This window comes from Neophocaena asiaeorientalis, unplaced genomic scaffold (genome assembly GCF_003031525.2).
Source record: "Neophocaena asiaeorientalis asiaeorientalis breed wild unplaced genomic scaffold, Neophocaena_asiaeorientalis_V1.1 scaffold258, whole genome shotgun sequence".
In the NCBI taxonomy this organism is placed as follows: domain Eukaryota; kingdom Metazoa; phylum Chordata; class Mammalia; order Artiodactyla; family Phocoenidae; genus Neophocaena; species Neophocaena asiaeorientalis.
In genome coordinates this window covers 10,025-32,105 of record NW_020172591.1, presented here as the reverse complement: position 1 = coordinate 32,105, position 22,081 = coordinate 10,025, and the positions used below count along the sequence as shown (strand labels likewise).

Genomic DNA, 22,081 nt, shown 5'->3' with positions numbered 1-22,081 from the left:
ATTACAGTACTTACTAAATGATTGCGGGAATAAAGGGAAAGTGAAATCGACAGCCAAAAAATGGTCCAATGACAGACATACTAGGGTGGCTACATTTCCCTGCTACTTTAATAAATGCCATAAGTAGACTTGAGGATAGGGAAATGAATTGGGAGTAGAACTGTAAAGCTACCAAGAATATCTGGAAAACAGTTCTCTCCTCCCCCTTTTGCCCCCACTTCCTACATTCATCTATTAACACCAAAGCCTCCGATTTTCTCCTTCCACCAACATTTAACACTACTGAACTGTACACTTATAAACAGTTAAGATGGCAAATTCTGTTTTATGTATTTTACCAAAACTAAATATTTTTAAAATGTATTTCTTATAAATGGTGTATACTCAATGTGTAGCTATCTTGGTTAAAGACAATAAGCTACAGTAAAGACAAAAATAATTAGGAACAAATTTAGCAAAAGGAAGTGTTAAGACTTGTACACTAAAACTACAAAACATCGTTGAAAGAAATTAAAGAAGTCCTAAATGGGAGGAGTTCCCTTGTGGTCTAGTGGTTAGGATTCAGTGCTTTCACTGCCATGGCCTGGGTTCAATCCCTGGTCAGGGAACTGAGATCCTGCAAGCCACGTGGTGTGGCCAAAACACAAAACAAAAAAGTCCTACATGAATGGAAAGACATCTCATGCTTATGGATTAAAGAACTTAATATTATTAAGATGGTAATATTCCTCAAATTTACCTACAGATTCAATACAGTACCTATCAAAATCCCTGTTGCCTTTTTCTGTAGACATGGACAACATTGTTGTTGGTGATGTAAAATGGTTCATCCACTTTGGAGAACAGGCTGGCAGTTCATCAAAAGTTAAGTATACAGATTTACCAATAAAACCCAATAATTCCACTCTTAGGTATACACAGAACTGAAAACATACATCCACAAAAAAACTTGTACATTAATGTTCATAGCAGTATTACTGATAGCAAACACTGGAAACAACCCAACTGTCCATCAACTGATGAATGAATAAACAAAAAGCGATATATTCATACAGTGGAATATAGTCGTCCCTCGGTATCTGAGGGGAATCGGTTCCAGGAACCCCATGGATAACCAAGTCCACAGATGCTTAAGACAATTATAAAAATGGCAGAGTACAGTTGGTCCTCCATATCCATGGAATGGGGGACCAACTATGTTATTTATTGCTAAAAAGGAATGAATTACTGATACATGCTACAACATGGATGAACCTTGAAAATATTATCCTAAGTGAAAAAAGTCAGACACAAAAGACCACATATTCTATGATTCCATTTATATGAAATGTCCAAAATAGGCAAATCCACTGAGACAGTAAGTAGATTAGGGTTGCCAGGACCTGGGGGGAGAGGGGTAATGGAGAGTGACTGGTAATGGGTTTAGGGTTTCTATGTTGAGGTAATGAAAATGATCTGCAATTAGATAGTGGTGATGGTTGTACAGTACTGTGAATATACTAAAAAACACCGACTTTTACACATTAAATATATACATTAAAAGGATGAATGTGGGGCTTCCCTGGCGGCGCAGTGGTTGAGAGTCCGCCTGCCGATGCAGGGGACACAGGTTCGTGCCCTGGTCCGGGAAGATCCCACATGCCGCAGAGCAGCTAGGCCCGAGAGCCATGGCCGCTGAGCCTGCGCGTCCGGAGCCTGTGCTCCACAACGGGAGAGGCCACAACAGTGAGAGGCCCGCGTACCACCAAAAAAAAAAAGGGTGAATATTATGATGTTAACTGTATCTCAATAAAGGTGTTACTTTTTTAAAAAGGACAGAGAACCAGCTTAAAAGCACTCTTCTAGCCAAATTCATGGTTATTTTAGCATTAAAAAAAAACCCCACAAGTTCATAGTAATACTCAAAAACAAAAATGACCTTTTTGTTCATTTCTTTTTTTAACACAAGAATGCCAGCTATTATTAATAGAATAAATAATATAATAAGAAAATCACCATTTTATAACCCTAAAATAGTAACAAGTTTGGGAAAGGATTACCAATGCATGAAGTGAAAAGGTTGTTGAATAACAAAATTGTTTGCACAGTGCCACAGTAACTACCTGCAGATTACTTACTAATTACAAAGGAAAAAATGTACGTTTCCAATGGAAAGTCATCATTTTAAATGATACTGTGCTTGATATGATACAATAAGAAGTATACAATATCACCCACGAAGTATTCTTGCCAAAATGTTTAACTCCAATGAAATCAACCTTCTAGACTTAACTTCCAATTTAGAAATTTCAAGGGATTAAAAATACAATAACAATTTAACAAACCCAGAATGTAGGAACAACTGGCCTAAACTCTCTAGAAGTCTATTTCATGTATAGTAAAACTATAGGGGTAGGGGAAGACTGTATTAGATTAACAGAAACTAAAGAGACAAAACAATCAAATGCAATGTACCATCAACCTTAACTGGATTCTGTTTTGAGAAAAAGTTATAAAAGTCATTATGGGGAAGTCTGTGGTTGGACTAAGATACTGTATGATATTATGGAATTTATTGTTAATTTTCTTGGATTTGAGAATGATGTCTTGTATTTCTAAGAGATGCATGTGATATTTGTAGCTTCCTTTCAAATAGTTCAACAACAGCAACAATAAGAAAACAGGTATCTATCTGTCCATCCATCTATAAAGAAAGGAGGTGGGCAAGAAAGCAAATTTTGAATATGTTAATAATTACTGAATCTACACAGAAATTTAAGATATTAATTGTAATACTCAAACTTTTTCCTCTATATAGAGCAATCTTCATATGAAAAAGGAATAAAAAAGAAGGAATCGTGGTCACTATTATCAAAAAATTAGAACTGAAAATAATAATTGAACATTGGGGAGAAAGAATAAAAGCCGCCAAAAGTCAAAACACAGCACAGCTTTTTATTGCCTGCTCCATCTCAACTATTGTGTTTAGAGGTCTTAATATGTAACTATATGGATTTAACTATACACGCATTGATTACTTATTGTTGCATAACAAATTACCCTAAAATTTAATGACTTAAAACAATACACCTTTATTTTTTCATTTTCTGTTTGTCAGAATCCAGGTACTGCTTAACTGAGTGCTCTGCTTCAGGACCTTTCACAAGGCTGCAATTAAGGTTTAGGGCACTGCCATAGTTATCTCAAGGTTTAAGTGGTGAAGTAACTACTTCTGAGCTTACTAAGTGGTTGTTGGTAGCATTCAGTTCCTTATGGGCTGTTGGCAGTTCCTTGCTGGCTGTTGGCAGGAGGCTAACCTCAGTTCTTTGCCAGGCAGCCCTCTTCATCAGAACTGGCACAGAAGAAGAGCCAGAGAGAGTATACCAGCAAGACAGAAGTCACAGTCTTTACAAAACCTAACTACAAAAGTCATATCCTATCAGTTTTGCCGTATTCTATTTGTTAGAATCAAGTCACCAGGTCCCACCCACATTCAGAGAGCCAGGGTTACCCAGAGGTGAGAATACCAGGAGACAGGGATCACTGAGAGCCATGTCAGAGGTTGCCTACCACAGTATATATACAGATGGCCCCTGCTTTATGATGATTTGATTTAGGATTTTTAAAATTTATGATAGTATGAAAATGATATGTGTTCTGTAGAAACCGTATTTCAAATTTTGAGTTTTGAGCTTTTCCTGGGCTAGCCACATGAGGTACCATACTCTCTTGTGATGCTGGGCAGCAGCAGTGAGCTCCAGCTCCCAGTAAGCCACAAGAAAACGAGAGTAAACAACCAATACACTTATAACCATTCTGTACCCACACCAGTTGTATTTAACTTCCAGTATTAGACAAATTATCTGAGCTAGTCAACATTTTATTATAAAGTAGGCTTTGTGTTAGATGATTCTGCCCAACTGTAGGTTAAGTGTTTTGAGAATGTGTAAGTAGATTAGGCTAAGTTATGATGTTTGTTAGATTGGGAGTATTAAATGAATTTTCTGCTTACAATATTTTCAACCTATGATGGATTTATCAGGCTGTAACCCCATCGTAAGTTGAGGAGCATCTGTACATTTGATTCTCGTTAACTGTGGTAGTCATGTTCTATAAAATTATTGCAAACACTTTATTAGCAAATACTGAATCATTGTTTCTATGGGAAATAAAGGGTCAGGTGAGCCTCTAATCAAAACATTTTTGTCAATCCACCAATATATAACCTTCTTTTGTATGTGTTTCTGTTCAAAGTCATTTACTGTATAGCACAGGGAACTCTACTCAATGCTCTGTGGTGACCTAAATAAATGGGAAGGAAATACAAAAAAGAGGGGATATATGTATATGCATAGCTGATTCGCTTTGCTGTACAGCAGAAACTTTAATACAACACTGTAAAATATACTCAGATAAAAATTAATTTTAAAAAAGAAAAAAAGTCATTTAATATACTGTATATTATTGTGTCATTAGAATTGAACTCATGACCAACAGAACTATAACATGCCTGAAAGAAGTTTACCTAACACTTGTATTTTCTCTGTAAGGCACATCAAGACTTCTTGCACTTAGGAACACTAAACAGCACTTCAGCACTACAACTGAGGGTCATTTTAAACCAAACAAATCACCAACAAAAATGCAAAACGCATGGCACAAAATAGACTACGAAGAGGACACCTGTTTACAGTATGAGAGCTCAAGGAAGAAGGCAGCGCATTGCCTTGATTGACCTTAGCTGCTAACACGCACATTAGATGACTCAAATTTTTTATTATTCTGCTCATGTCTGTGAATGACTGAGAAAGCACTGTGAGTATTGATTCTGGGGTTAAAAATATATTTTAGCAAGTAAGGAGTCACAAATATGGAATCCTGAAGATCAACTGTGTTTTATTCATTTTTCAAAACCTTGAGAAGTTTACACTTAGGAAAAATTAAGCAGAATATCCATTTTTTCAAAAATAATTTTTAAAATTTTATTGAAGTATAGTTGATTTACAATGTTGTGTTAATGTCTTCTGTACAGTAAAGTGACTCAGTTATATATATATTCTTTTTCATATTCTTTTCCGTTATGATTTGTCACAGAATACTGAATATAGTTCCCTATGCTATATAGTAGGACCCTGTTGTTTATCCATCCTGTATGACAGTTTGCCTCTGCTAATCCCAAACTCGCACAGGAATAACTTCTTATAGTTTTTGTTGTGGGGGGATGAAAGATGCAGGAAATACTATCTTCTATTTCCCACCTAGAAGGACATAGGAACCTGAATACATTTAATGAGAAACCCAGTAACAATCTTTCCTGCAAATAAAAAAAAGATCACAGAAAACCAACTATACGCCAATAAAAATTAATTTTAAAAGAGATCACAGAATATAGGCCTCATATAATAAAGTAAAACTAGCAGAAAAGTATCCTTCATAGTAAAAAAAAAAAAAAGAATTAAATAAGGGAGGATGGGGGCTTCGCTGGTGGCGCAGTGGTTGAGAGTCCGCCTGCCGATGCAGGGGACGCGGGTTCGTGCCCCGGTCTGGGAAGATCCCACATGCCGCGGAGCGGCTGGGCCCGTGAGCCATGGCCACTGAGCCTGTGCGTCCGGAGCCTGTGCTCCGCAACGGGAGAGGCCACAACAGTGAGAGTCCCGCGTACCGCAAAAAAAAAAAATAAGGGAGGATGTTTGTAATAGGTGGCGTAGACAGTTCCCTCCTAATCATAGCCATTATTTATTGAATGCTTACTACATGCTAGGCACTTTACATGCATTATCTTGTTTAATCTATACAACAACCAAATAAATTAGATACTATTATTTTGCATATGAGGTAACTGATACATAGAGAGGCTAAGTAACCTGCTCAAGGTTATGTTTAGCAAGTAAAACAGCAAGGTTTAACCCAGGCACTGAGATTGAGAGCCAATGCTCTTCATCATTATGCTATACAACCACCCAAAGAATCAAATGATTATTTTGGAAATCTAGTATTTTCCTTCCCTCAGATGATCCTTTTTATTTTTTTAGCAGATGATTAGGTTAACTTCATATTTGGCTAGAATAAAATGTACCTTTTTAAAGAGACACTTTGAGAAGTACTTAAAACAGTATTTTGAAGCCATCAGTGCATTCCCAGCCGACGATGTCTGTTCACCTACTATTAAACATTATTTATCAAAAAGACAAGAAATAACAAGTGCTGGTGAAGTGTGGAGAAAAGAAACCCCTTGCGCACTGTTTGTGGGAATGAAAATTGGTGCAGCCACTGCGGAAAACAGTATGGAGTTTCTTCAAAAAATTAAAATAGAACTAACATATGATACAACAAAATTCCACTTCTGGGTACTTATCTGAAGAAAATGAAAACACCAACTCAAAAAGATATATTCACCCCGTGTTAACTGCAGCATTATTTATAATAGCCATGATATGGAAACAACCTAAGTGTCTATTGATAAATGAATGGATAAAGAAAATATGATATATGTATATAAGTACATACATATACACATGCATTCACACACACGTGTGTGCACACACACAATGCAATATCATTCAGCCATAAAAGGAAGGAAATCTTTTTATTTGCAACAACATGGATGAACCCTGAAGGAACTGTGCTAAGTAAAATAAATCAGACAGAGAAAGACAAATACCATATGTGGAATATTTATACAAATACTTTCATGTGGAATATTAAAAAAAAAACTTAGGTTATAGATACAGAGTGTGTGGAGATTATTATACAGATTATGTTGAACATCTGAAACCAAATATATTCATATGTCAATTACACCTCAATTTAAAAAATCAACATATTATTTTAAAGACAGCTGCTATTCAAACCACAGCTAATTTTGAGACAGGCTAGAACCTGGGACCTGGGACCTTTTACTGCAATGCTTGCACCTGGACCAGTGTCTCCTGGAGCAACAAAATACAAAGAAATGATAAGGGACTAAAAATAACTGCGTGCATTCACAGTTGGGGCAAATTATGAACAAGACACAAAAAGACAAAAGACCCAACTGCCACTTCTCGAGGAGTCAGGAGGGAAAGCAGGGTACTACACATGCCCCCTGCACATAGCACCACCAAGGGGGTGGGCAAACCACCCAAGTCACCCCTCTGGCTCAAAGCCAGGACTGGCCCCTACCCTACCCCATATAAGGGACCAGCTCTCACCCCCCCGCAACCCCAGGGAGCAGGCAAAGGAATCTGTTACTTGTTTTCACTCCCTCCTGCTGCAGCAGGAGTCCCAACAAAGCCTTGCCTGAATTTCTTGCCTGGCCTCTTATCAATTTCTACTGATTAAGGAGTCCAAGAACCTGGTTAGTAACAGTTTCATCTTGGTTTTGAATGTATTTGAAGTGTTTTCATGTATCTATGACTTTACTTCTTATGATATGTTGGCATCTGAAACCACTAAATATTTATGGATTTAAGAATAATCCGTTTTTCCATATGAAAAGATGCAGAAAATTCTCAGTTATCAGAGAGATACTACATGGAAATGAAGCACAGTTAAGGCAGGCAGACAGAGAGGAACACAAATGGAACCGGAAATCATAAAAGACAAGAAAAATTATATATACTGAAATAAAGGCATGGAAATTATTTCTTGATCAATATACACATTTGTATCTCAGGAGACATTTATTTTTAAATACCAGTCAATTCTACCATATACACTTGGGATTTGGATTTTACAGACCAAAAACTTCCACTGAGTTTATCAGTAAAGCCAGATTAGCCAACAGGTTTGGCTTTGCTCTTCAAGACAATCAAGTAATATAAAGTTCAAAAACACCAAAAGGAAGAGTGATTATTTTTTTGAGAGAATAGGAGCAAAGTAGGTAGGTATGGAATGGGATGGACTTTCAATAGGACAGAGCTAACAAAACTTCAGAATTAAAACTGTCTGACCAACAACACATAACATGTGTAAATAGAATCTTATTACAACCACATTAAAGAATTAATATTTTCTAAAGGATACACTCCTCTATTTCTCTTGTGCCACTCTTTCTCCACTAATATTTTTAATAAGTATAAAAAGGAATGACATATTTTGTTTTGCTTCTTGCTAAAATGCTTCATGAAGTATTAAGCAAAGTCTTTTAAAACATTCTTATTTCCCATTTTCTGTCTACTCAATCACTTTAATGCTGTCACAGAAGCAGTAAAAACTGAAAAAAATTAGTATAAATTCACAATAGCTAAAAACCTACCTGTGGCCCTATGCCAATGTCAGCTTCTCTGAATGTAGGCTTTCTTTTCTAGCTTAGTGTGAGATAAAGACATTTGCTGCCAGACTCTGAAATTAGAATTTCTAATCTTAACAGCACAGCATAAATTAGAATTTCTTATACCTAGCTTTAGATGCAGTTTGATCTTTATTTCTCATCAACCTGATCCAACCATCAACTTAATGAATAATGTACATAAAAGAAAAGGATTCTACATTTTTATACTGACTTTCATCTAAGAACTTCCCACTAAATGAGTTAGGTTTATTTAATTTTTTTTAAATGACAAATTTTTGCTGGCTTTTCTACCAACTTGATTATGTTGTTTATAGTTAGGGAGGTTAATTATACCAATTCCAGAAGTCTTATCAAGAAAATTTTCTAAAATAACTGTGAACCTTGCAATAATTATATACTTCTTTCAAACTCTTGGAATTTACAAGCACATTAAGGATGAATTAAGGGTATAAGAAAGTAAAAGAATATACTGTAGGTATAAATTCACTTAAAGAATGGCTTTCTTTTATTTTTTTAATTTAATTTTTTTATTATTTGGCTGTGTTGAGTCTTAGTTGTGGCATGTGGGATCTTCACTGAGGCATGTGGGATCTTTCCTTGCAGTGCACGGGCTCTTCGTTGCGGTGCGCGGGCTTCTCTAATTGAGGTGTGCGGGCTTCTCTCTAGTTGTGGTGCACAGGCTCCAGAGAGCGAAGGCTTAGTTGCCCTGCAGCACATGGGATCTTAGTTCCCTGACCAGGGATCAAACCCGCATGCCCTGCATTGGAAGGTGGATTCTTAACCACTGGACCCCCAGGGAAGTCCCAAGAATGGCTTTCTTTTTAAACAGATTAAGTGCCACAAAGTCTCTCATGGTTGGAAGAGACTCAGAATAATAGAGTTCACTTTCCTAAAGTGTCAGACTTCTGGTTTTAGGAGTACATTGACATGTTATTACTGAAAGTTAGTTTTCTTTCTTTTGTCTAATTACTAAAGAAGAAAATCTCAACTTGGTGACAATGTAATTCTATTTCCTAACAAACATTTGCTAGTCTCCTCTTTTAACACAGAGAAAGCAAGCTTCAAGTTTCAAACAATTTGATAAGCAACAATATCTAGCTAATTAATAATATGATTTTACTTTCACCTTATTTATAATTAAATAAATAATTTTTCAAGTTACTTCTACTTACAATACTGGCTTTCCATTTATAATAGTGATGGGAAATTTCCCTTTAAAATACATATAAGTTGTGTGTTTTTTTTTTTTTCCAGTACGCGGGCCTCTCACTGTTGGGGCCTTTTCCGTTGCGGAGCACAGGCTCTGGACGTGCAGGCTCAGCGGCCATGGCTCACGGGCCCAGCCGCTCTGCGGCATGTGGGATCTTCCCAGACCAGGGCATGAACCCGTGTCCCCTGCATCGGCAGGAGGACTCTCAACCACTGCGCCACCAGGGAAGCCCTAAGTTGTGTTTTTTTAAAATGAGGTTATATGAAGAAAAATAGAAGTGGTCCTTGAATTTTAGGAAATGTGATAAACATTTTCAAAAAAATCTTTTCAATCTCTCTCCCAAATGAATGAACAAATATTAACAGGTCCCCTGTTTGAGTGTAGAGTAATGGTTAATGACAATTGAATATACAGAGTAATGGTTAAAACTAATAGAAAGTAATGTTCGGTAACACATACTCTGGAGCCAAAACACCTAGGTTTGAATTTGGGCTCTACCATTCATTGGCTGTGCGACTTGGTACACTGCATATCTGTGTCTCAGTGTTCTCCATGGAAAATAAGAATATAACAGTAACCATTTCATATGTTTCTGTAAGGGTTAAATGTAAAGGTTTAGTGCGTATAGAGGCCTTAGTGAGTACTCAAAAATGTTATTTAGCTAGTTTCAATTTCTCTGTATACTAAATGCCTGAATGCCCTTTATATGTTTACTGAAAAGAGACTGCTCTAACAACTCTATAATCCTGATAAAGTGAATTGAAATTTCTCTACAAGATTTATCCCATCTGGAAAAACATTCTCTGAGAATCTTAAGTTTACTGCCAAGTATTTTAAGAAGCAACACTCATTAAATAAATATCTAACACTAATGTCTTAAGGCCAGAGGAAAACAAGATTAAGAACAGCATATGCTGAAGGGGGATGGAAGGAAAGTGCCTAAAAATGTTAACATATCATACTGAGCACAACAGAGGGAGGGTTTCCTAACAGAAAGGAAAGGGCCTCAGAAAATAAGATCTCAAGGGAAGAAAAGTATCTAATCTTCCTTAATTCCATAACTGTGTCTAGAGCCAGGTCTACGTATAATTAAGTACTAAACAGGTACAGAACTACTGGCTAGTATTTATTAAGGTTCTCATATTTTCTCATTTTTAAAGTTCAAACAGTCAAATATGGTACCTATCCCCTTAAAAAGAGATAAACAACTGAAACAGACTCACTAGTAGAACAGAAAAATCTTTGAAAAAGTAATGATTGTGGTACAAAGACCTAGAATATGAGTTATTAATCCATAAATCTCCTCACCACTAGCCAGTTTTGTTTTGGAGAATTATTTCATAATGTGTTTCTGTTTGAACACATGCTATAAGCCTCTGTTGCCAACAACCTCAGATCAGGGATTACAGCAAAATAATTGACACACATTTCTAAATATCAGAACCTCTTTTGCCTTTCTTTTTTAATGGTAACAATTCTTCTTAATGGAGAAACACAACATGTAAACTATACTTCAGATGCTATGACTGGAGGAAAAAGGTTTTGAGAACAGAGAGCTAGTGTCCTAACTAGCCAGAAATCATTGGTGATCTACAGTCCAAATAGAACCTTAATTTTTATGGCACATAACAATGCTCACATAACTTTTTCCAACATTAATAATTAACTGCTGGTGTTTAATTATTTTAAAGCAGACATTTCACTTATGTCTCAATAAAAGCATCAGTGGACTTCCCATTCTGCTAAAATTTTCAGGAACCAGTCACACTTGAATTATAGTTTATCTTCCTTTAACTTTTTGCCTATAATTATATTGGTAGACAATAAATGCCTTATGTTAATATTTTGGGCCCCCAACAAAAAGTTTTTTAACTTTTAAATTTGAGATTATTTCAAACTTATAAAAACTCCCATATGTATGTTACCTAGATTCACCTGAGTGAACAGGTTGCAGAGGTTTCATTTATTTGTGCCCTATCTTGTTGCCTCTAAAAAACTATGTAGGGCAGTTTTATAAGACTACACAAAATCTGTAATTAAAAAAAATTTAAGGACTACAGGTAAGTAGAGTACCTTCCTCCAATCCTATAACTATCAAAGTAATCCTTGAATTATTATAATGTGACACTCTGTGGCTCGGCAGAATTACAGATAGTCGCTTATGGTCCTGTGGTTAGTCCATCACCTTTTCCCCTAACAACTCCCCCCACATTATTCTTAAAGATCCACTACTATCATATGCTTTAGCTTCTATCACTCAGTACCTCACTGTCTTCAGCTTCAACGAAGATTGGGGAAAAAAAACAAGCTTCTTTTGAAAGAGAGCTACACCTTGTTATTCTCAATCATCCATACATTCCTTTACTGCTGCTGGATCTAACCCTACTCAATGTACAAGGGACAGCAAGTAAGAAGGCAAGTAAATGTGGTTGTGGATGTTGTACAGAAGCATACTTGATGAGAAAGATATAATTACAGTAACAGCAACGAATGGTTTGATGTCAAGAAGCAAACTGTTCAGTTGAAAACAATCTAGAAAGAAATGAGTAGGATTCAGAGAACATTAAGTACCCTCTGTTGTTCCCTGGAGCTTAACCTCACCATGTGGTCTTTTAAACAGCCATAATCTATTGATACTTGTGCATTGTTTTCTTTCCCAGTATTAAAATTCACTACAATTGTACTTTGAGAGTAATCTCTGAAAATGAGATCGTATAACAGAATCTTAGGAAAAGTTTTTTATATTCTTCTATTACCTTAAAAATTAAAGGCTGATGTTTCATTTTTTGGAAAGGGAAAGGAGAAGGGAATGATCGTGGCTTTTTTGTACTTATACCATGGTGAATCTCAAACAGGAGAGTTAATTTGTTTTGTCTGCATTTGCTATCCCACTTAACTATTTCACTACATTTGTCCTTTTAACTGAAAGTAGCAACCAGCTTTCAATAAACACCAGTCCAGGGACTTCCCTGGTGGCGCAGTGGTTAAGAATCTGCCTGCCAATGCAGGGCACGTGGGTTCGAGTCCTGGTCCAGAAAGATCCCACATGCCGCACAGCAACTAAGCCCATGCGCCACAGCTACTAAGCCTGCGCTCTAGAGCCCGCAAGCCACAACTACTGAGCCCACATGCCACAACGACTGAAGCCTGCGTGCACCTAGAGCCCACGCTCCGGCAACAAGAGAAGCCACTGCAATGAGAAGCCCACTCACTGTAACGAAGAGTAGCCCCTGCTCACTGCAGCTAGAGAAAGAAGGCCCGTGCGCAGCAACAAAGACCCAATGCAGGGCTTCCCTGGTGGCGCAGTGGTTGGGAGTCCGCCTGCCGATGCAGGGGACACGGGTTCGTGCCCCGGTCCGGGAGGAGCCCACATGTCGCAGAGCGGCTGGGCCCATGAGCCATGGCCGCTGAGCCTGCGCGTCCGGAGCCTGTGCTCCGCAACGGGAGAGGCCACAACAGTGAGAGGACCGCATACCGCAAAAAAAAAAAAAAAAGACCCAATGCAGCCATAAATAAATACATTTAAAAATAAACACCTGTCCATTAGTTAGTGAATCCATTAAATTCATTTTTTTGCCAGATTAAAAAAAGGCAAATCCTATTCCTTCCAAGGATTTAACAATATTTCAAAATTTACACATTAGCACATATTCGTTTATTAAATTATTCATTCAACAAACACTCACTGTACTCCCACTATGTACCTGATACTGCACCAGTCACTGTGGAGACAAAGGGGCATTAAAACAAAGTCCCTATCACCAAAGACTTTAGAATCTAGAAGAGACAGAGCGACAACTGCAAAATACATAAAAATTTAGGTATGATGCCTGCAACTTATTTGCAAAAGGTTAAAAAAAATAGTGATCTACATATATAGAGAGAGGGAGAATGATAAGGCAAATACAGCAAAATGTTGACAATTAGTGAATCTGAGTAAGGGTACATGGCAGTTTTTATAAGTTTGAAATAATTTCAAAAGTTGAAAAGAATTTTTTTGGTTGGGGGCCCAAAATATTAACACTTGATTTTTATTGTGTACCAATACAATAGGAAAAAACTTAAAGGAAGATAAGCTATAAGTCAAATCTGCTAGAGAAAGACAACCACTTCAATCCACTCCTCCTGAGTAGCATGGTTACTCATTAAAACACAGGGTTTATTTTTGACTGAACTACCTACACATTAAGGAGACATCTTTAAGGAGTTTATAGATGTGAGAGCACTTCGAAAGTATAAAATACTATGCAAATAGAAGGCTTTAATGCCACCACGAAAGCACCATGTGAGGGATGGAGATACTGTTTCTGTGAACACTGTTCTCAGAAGAATGAGTAATAAGCATTTTAATACCTTTATTAAGGTATAATTTACACACTATAAAATGAGCACTGAACTTTTATTGAAAGATATTAAGGGTATTTCCTTAGGAAGAGCCAAGGTTCAAAGATTTTTAAAAATCATTTTTCTCAAAACTAGTCAGCTTCATTATTGAGAAATAATATTACAAATGGACAATGAATATAAAAATATTCAAAAAACAAAAAACAAGTGAACCTCATTAGTAAAAACAATGTAAATCCATTTTCAAAATGACCTCAGCGAAGTTTTATTTTAATACTAGTGCTCATTAACATATGATGAGATATACACTTTAGTATATCACTGATGGGAATGTGAACTGTTTCAACCATTGGAAAAGCAATTTGACAATGTATGAGGAACTTTAATACTGTTACTAGTGGATATAGAAATTACAATTCTGGGAATTATAATTTAATATAATGCTATATATACTAAGATGTGCATTGTAGCAAAAAACTAGAAACAGCCTAAATGCCCAAAACCAGAGGAATGGATAAGAAAAATATCTAGTTGGTAAAATATTATACAACCATTAAAACGGATGATTATGAAACATGTAATACCTGGAAGATATTATATTATGTTTAAAAAACAGGATCTAAAATTTATATCACTAATACAACTATACAAAAATTAAAGAGAAAAGACTAGAAAGAAATATTCAAAATATTAACAATGGTTGTATATGGGTGTAGGGATTTTTAAAGATTATTATTCTCCTCTCCATTTATCTCATTTTTCTATTTTTCTGAATAAATAGGCATGTATTCCTTTAATACTTCCTTAAATAAGTAATATACAAATATATTCTTATGTTAAAGATTCAAACAATACAAAAGTATAATAATAATAGGCAACCTCCCATAAAGAGCCACCCTGAACTATCCCTCCTTCTCTACCTTTGATGAGTTTGCACCATATTTCTAGTAATTTTTAAATACATGTCTTTATTTGGCCAATGTCTATGTTAAATAGTCAATAAATGGCATTTTTATAATGAAAAATTACAGAAAAAAAATCATTACCACCAAACTTTCTACTGATGTAATATTGAATATACATCAAGGAACAAAAAGTTCTGCTTCTTAATTTTATATTTTAATTAATTCCTTTAAATGTCAACACTTAAAACTATTTTTATTTTGGTCAAGCACCTAAGCATTTACAGACTAAATGTCTGACATTCTATATAGTGCACGAACCCGTGTACCCTGCATCGGCAGGCGGACTCTCAACCACTGCGCCACCAGGGAAGCACTAGTTTTCTTAAATTAATATAAAAGTAAATATTCATTTTGTTTACTAACAATGAATTTACTTGATTGTTTTGTTTGAAGAACAAAATACATTAATTGGGTTAACACTCTCAAATTAGAACACTTAAAACACTTTCCCTTTTTATCAGGATAACATTACTGATTTATAGTGGCAATCATTCCCTGCTTTGATTCAAGAGATTACAGTAGACCAAGATCTAGGTAACAATCTGAAATGTAGTTGTAAAGATCTTTGAGGTGAATTTATGGACAAATTCACTTCTCTTTCATCTAGCTAGATGTGAAAATTAGAGACCTTGCTTTGTTTTTGTTTTTTTGTGGAAAATAAATATAGCCAATTCAGTATAATTTCACAATAAAAGCTAATTGCCTTGAGTAGATAGAAACTACATGAAAAAACTCCTTATTGCTTTCAGTTTAGTGTTTCATCAATAAATCAAAGGAAATAGGGACCTCCCTGGTGGTCCAGTGGTTAAGAATCCACCTTCCAATGCAGGGGACGTGGGTTCCATCTCTGGTTGGGGAACTATGATCCCACATGCCGCAGGACAACTAAGCCCGCACACCCCAACTACTGAGCCCGCATACTCTGGAGCCTATGCGCCACAACTAGAGAGAAGCCCACGTGCTGCAACTAGAGAAGCCTGCACGCCACAGTGAAAGATCCCACATGCTGCAACAAAGATTCCGTGGGCCACAACTAAGACCTGATACAGGCAAATAAATTAATTAAAATACAATAATAAATTTTAAAAACACTTTAAAAAATAAAATAAAATAAAATAAATAAATAAAAAATCAAAGGAAATAATCCAAAACTGAAGATCTTAGAGTATGGGCTGATAAAATTTCTTGACAAAGAAAAGAATTCTTGACAAGTGCTACATTTCAATTTTTAAAACTTATTTTAAAAAATTAAAACTTTTTATTTGGAAATAATTATAACAGTTGCAAGAATAACAATAGTACAAAGAATACCCATATGCCTTTATCCAAATTCACTTTTCTTACCATTATACCCCATTTGCTTCATCATTCAAGGAAGGTTAGATACACACATCATGGCCCTTTACTTCTAAATACTTCTCAGTATTTCCTAAGAATATGGATATTCTCTTATATAACCACACTATTCTTATCAGCTTCAGTAAATTTAACATTGAAAAAAATCTTTAATCATCTATTTTGTCAATTGGATTAACAACATCCTTTATCACATTTTGCACATCCAATATAGGAGAGTTAGGTATCGCTTAGTTGTCAACTTTCTTAGCCTCCTTTAATATAGAATCTTTCTCACAGTCTCTTTTTCTTATATGATATTGACATTTTTGAGGAAAACAAACTCCCTTTTTGTAACAGAACATTCTTAATTTATGATTTGCCTGATGTTCCTTTGTGATTAGATTCATTCTTGATTGAAATACAGTACTAAATTAGTTACACTGTGTCCTCAGAGTATCACGGACATCCATCTGCCCTTCATTAATGATATTACCTGGTTAAGCTATTGTCTGATTTCCTCAATTTATAGTTACTAATTTTTCCCTTGCAATATGTTGGACAAACTCTAAAAGAATGCAAATATCCTCAGTCCTTATTGAACCTGCCCCCTAGATTTAGGATCTTAGGATGATTCTTGCCTGATCCAATCCTTGCCATGATGGCTGCATAATGATAATTTTCCAACACCTACAGTTACAACTTGGCACTTGGCATTCTACTATACACAAGTGCCCTCTCTTCTCCCTTCTCTGCTATCAGCATAGACTCAATTCATTTTCCCTCCAATGATTTATAACTTATTACTGTACTTCTTGAGCACTAAAATGATCTTAAATGTAGCTCGTGGGAGGTTCCTTCAAACTGGCTACTGTGACAAGTCTCCATCCTTTCGGGGGGTACTTCTTTCCTTATCTTCTAGTGTTATATAAGATGTTGCAGGTTTATCTTGCACCTATCCTGCTCCAGTTCTAGAATAAGTCATTTTTCCAAGGACCCCAAGTTCCACTGACTGCGGAGTCGTAATAGAAACTAAACCTGGGCATTATGTACACTCATAGCTATAGGGGTGCTTTTGCTTGTTATTTTTTTCAAAAGAGATAAGAAATATATGTAGGCATGTATGTATACACACACACATATAAATACATACTCATACAAATACATATATACATGGCTGCATATACATGCATGTAACACATACATATGGATATTTTTTAAGTCATAAGTCCATAATAATACCTTGAACTACAATCTATTCACATAGGATTCTCTTTTCTTCCCCCATCTATAACTGTTTCCCTATTCCTTCAGTGAGAACACTGGTTCCCAAGAATATCAACACTAATACCCATTTTCTTAATCCTATAATACAAATATATCTACAATTGTTTCAGAATTGCTTTGTACACACTACTAAAAATCAAACCTTCTAAAAAGAGTTCAGTATTTGTTTGCAATTCTCCCATCTCTTATATATTGCCTAAAAGAGTATATACAGTCAAATACTGTTTTTGTAAAATGCTTAGATTAGTTCTTTCTTTTTCCCTTAAGTGTGATTATGATGTTTATGTAAAATACAACTGGGCTCATTTGCTTTCAGTTTGGGATTTTGCCCCCTTCCCATCCTTAATGATTTAATTATACTTTTTGCACACACAGATTAGTAACATAATTCCAAAAGTCAAAACTACATGCATAAAGCTATATTCAGAGGACTTTTCCTCCTTCTTGTATCCTTTTTGTTCCATTCCCTCCAACCCTTGTAAGTAACCAACTTCATTATTTTCTGGTTTATCCTTTCTTTGCTTCTTTTTGTAAAGATAAGCTTTCTATTTTACACAAAAGACAGCATACTATATAAGCTTTTTATTCACCTAACGTTACCTATAGAAATCACTCCATATCAGTTCAGAGATCTTACCATTTTTTTCTTATAGCTGTATATTTGGTACTCCATTACACATGTATGTACCATAGTGGATTTGAATCAATCTCCTATTCTTAGGCATTTAGGTAGTTTCCAATACTATACAGTTACAAACAATACTACAATAGGTAACTTTATGCATATGTATTTTCATACTGTTGGAGGTATGTCTTCAAAGATAAACTACTACAAATGAGAGTGCTGGGTGAAAGAGTAAGGACATATGTTGTGTTCTTAATATTACCTAACTCCTCTTCATGTGAGTTGGAAAGTACTATATTTTGATTCAAACTTATTTGATAATATACCAATACCCTGGAAATCCTGGTGTATCTCTTTTCGATTTTAGGTGTTAGCTAGATGTAGTCTCATGATGCTGGATCTCTCCCTCTCACTCTGGCCCAACCTGAATATTTTCATATATTTTTAAATTCTGAAAATCTTTGGAGAAAGGAATTACAAGGAAACGTACGTTACTTTAACTACTTACTGAGTGGTGTTGTGTCTGGAAGTGGAAAATTCTCAGTAAAGTTGACATTACACAAGTCTGTGCTACAACAGCAGAAACGGTATGTTCCATTCTGAATTGAGGGTGGAGTGGTAGTTACTACACATTCTTCGTAGTGACACTCCTGGGGATCTCCAATGTGAGACCAACATCCTATAAATTGATGTTAATGTAAACAAGTTAGGTTTATATATGTCATAATGTAAATAAGTTATAACTCTTGCAAACCAATAGGAAACCACATTTTTTTAATAACAGATAATGGCAAAGTATAAACAAGCATTTCATAGAAGGAAAAAGCCACTAATAAAATGTTTCACTTCACAGTTAATCTAAGAATTATTATTAAAAAATCAATAAGATTACATTTTTGTCTATATCTATTGAATTCTTCTGGGTTTTAAAATAATTATATATAACAATAACAAGGATTCAGTAACACACAGTGCTGGAGTGAATGTAAATGTATATAACATTTCTAGAAAGTCACATGGCAACTTTTATGAAGAGCTTTTTCATGTTTTATAATCTAAAAATTTTACTTCCAGAAGTCTATTCCAGGAAAATTATGAGATACAATCAAATATGTTCAAAGATGTTCACTGAAGCATTAGGTATTACAATGAAAACCAGAAAACAATATAATGTCCAACAGCAGAGTAATGTGTAAGTAAACTGAGATACATGTATAAAATGAAAAATTGTATAGATTTTGAAAGTGTTTTCAAAGTATATTTAAAGACATAGGAAAATATCCATGATATAATTTAAATGGGAAAAACTGTATATGAAATTATTTATATAGTATTACCATAATTTTGAAAAAAAATAGTACACATACATATAAACATAGAAGTACAAAGAAAACACACCTGAAGGGAATAAACCAATATAGTTCAAAAAAAAAACTTTTTAAAGTATGGAATTGTAGACATTTGTTTCTCTTATACTTTATTTTCTAAACTTCATAAAATGGCATTATATTATTAAAATTGTAATAAGATATTATTAAAATAAGCTAAAAACAATTACCCTTTGCAAATGTGGAGCTTGTGTGTGAATACAGACATGAATACACACTTTTAAACTTACTGTTCTCGTGCAGAGGGTTTTACAATCTACTTCCATGCCCTTCTTAGATAAACTTCAATTGTATGAAACAGTTATTTTAGGTAAAAAAAGTATTACTTGCCTTGTTTTACCAGATTTATGTCCCCTTTTGATTTCTCCCAAAGGCCGTAGCAGGTGCTACCTTTTGAGCATAATATTGTTCCGTTTTCATGAGAGATTCGACTCTCACCTATCCCAAGGTCTTGTTGATATGGATCTTTAAATGCACAAAGACGTTCTTGATTCTGAGAAGCTAAAATAAAGGAAAAGAAGACAAATTCACTTTATGATAATCTTTGCAAAACATTATTATATAAAATCTTAGAGCCTTTTAGAAAGGCACTGTAAATTTCCCTACTAAATCCCTAACAAGGCTTGAATAAATGCGCAATTTTGTATTTATTCAATAACTTCTTTCTTTTCATTAATTAATTTGTAACTTCCAAACAAGAAGCAAACTTAAAAACTCATTTCCCAAAAGGAATACCCTCTTACATAAATTATTCTCACCACTCTTTCTCCTATTAAATAATATTGGTGTCTGAATAAAGAAATATCATCAGAAAAATGTCCATGCTCTAAATTATTAAAAATTCAAAACAAATTAACAAACCTAGAGGGCTGAATAATTTTTGGAAATTCTACAGTACTCACTTCTACCATATTTTATACTCAGTTGTAAAATGTTAAACATAACATTAGGCATGTTAAACTAAGGATGAGGAGAGACTACAAATGGATAGTACATGGTTTCTATCTGGGGAGATAGAAATGTTCCAAAATTAGATTGTGGCAATGTTTGCACAGCTTTGTAAATGTACAAAAAAATAATTGTTCACTAAAAATGCGTGAATTTCATGCTATGTAAATTATACCTTAATAAACCTGTTTTTAAAAATTAAGGCTATTAGTGCTCAAAAAGAAAATGATTTTCCATCATTAAAAATATCAACATAATAGTCAGAAGAAATGCTCAACAATCCCTCATACCGAAGGTCAACCCAATGTATTCTCAATGCCAGTCAGTCTTTCTCCATATACATAATCTGATTTAACTAATCTCAGTAGAACATTTGCCACATAATTTATCAGCTAACGAACATTTACCAACACTGATGAGAATACCAAAGAAGTAAATGGTTATCAAAAGCAACAGCTGATCTTTGGTTTCTTAAAGCAGACTTTCCTACTGTGTTTGACTTGCCAGAATAACTATCTAATACACTTTGCCACTATATTCCTCATGGGCTTCTGATTTATTTCTTGATTTTGCTGTGTATCTTATTTAGTACGGCTTAATTCATTAGCACCTTAGCACTGGAAATGATTTATTAAAATAATGTTTCTGAAACTACAAAACTAAGGACAAAACCCTGGAGAAGAAATGAAAGCACCAACAACTGTGTGCCCAAGTCTATTTAGAAACACAGACCTGCCATATTTATTACAACAGAAAGCACCTTCAAAGTATTGAGCTAAATAAATAGGGGATTCACAAACAGATAACATAGAGTTCTACCCATCAAGCATCTTATAGTCTGCTTGGAGAGAGACAGTAATTACTCAAAAAAATAAACGTGACTTCCATATTTCCACAATTTAGAACTTCAGGCAGTCTTCTAGAAGATATTTACTAATATCATATAAATGGCCAGAAAATGTAGTATAGCCTTTTTTTAAAAAAAGATTTTTTATTTACTTATTTATTTTGGCTGCGTCAGGTCTTAGTTGCGGCACACAGGATCTTACATTGCGGTGTGCAGGCTTCTCTCTAGTTGCAGTGCACCGGCTCCAGAGCACACAGGCTCCGTAGTTGCAGCCCGCAGGCTTAGTTGCCCCCCAGCATGTGAGATCTTAGTTTCCTGACCAGGGATCAAACCCAAGTCCTCTGCATTGAAAGGCAGATTCTTAACCACTGGACCACCAGGGAAGTCCCTAGCTTTTTATAAAAACTACTTCCAGGGCATTAGCCCGATTATAAGTATACCACATTTTTACCACATGTAGTCACATATTCAAAATCCTTTAATGACAAATATTTATATTATCTTGCACATTTAACAGTATTTCCTTAGATATACCCTAATTTGCAAACTTTACAAAATTATTATAAAGATTAAAATCAAATATATCTCTACATATAAAATACACACAGCACAAAGATTGATACTTAAAAGACTCAAACTAAAAAAACTCTGTAATGTAGATCTAAAAAAGCATGCCTATTTATGAGACATAATTCCTTATCCCCATTTCTTGACTCAGGTTAAGTGCTCCTTACCTACTACCACTTGCTGAAATTATGTAACCCACTCTGTTTCCCTTTTTGTCTTGACTGTTAGAAAGATCAGAATGAATTTATGAACTCATTATCTCTAGTTTTCCACAACCTAGATATTCTATTTTTTCCCCTCCTCTTCTGTTGTTA

At 35.1% G+C, this 22,081-nt stretch overlaps 1 protein-coding gene across 1 annotated transcript in view; it reads right to left on the bottom strand.

Annotated features, from left to right (window-relative positions):
• BMPR2 (bone morphogenetic protein receptor type 2) overlaps nucleotides 1–19,906 on the bottom strand; it is a gene marked incomplete at its 5' end in the record, with an annotated part of 100,872 nt that extends 80,966 nt beyond the window's left edge. Inside the window, 2 exons of the mRNA XM_024738327.1 lie at nucleotides 18,526–18,696; nucleotides 19,736–19,906. Of these exons, the coding sequence (XP_024594095.1) occupies nucleotides 18,526–18,696; nucleotides 19,736–19,906 (342 nt within the window). The remainder of the gene's footprint in view (nucleotides 1–18,525; nucleotides 18,697–19,735) is intronic.
• Nucleotides 19,907–22,081: the final 2,175 nt, after the last annotated feature.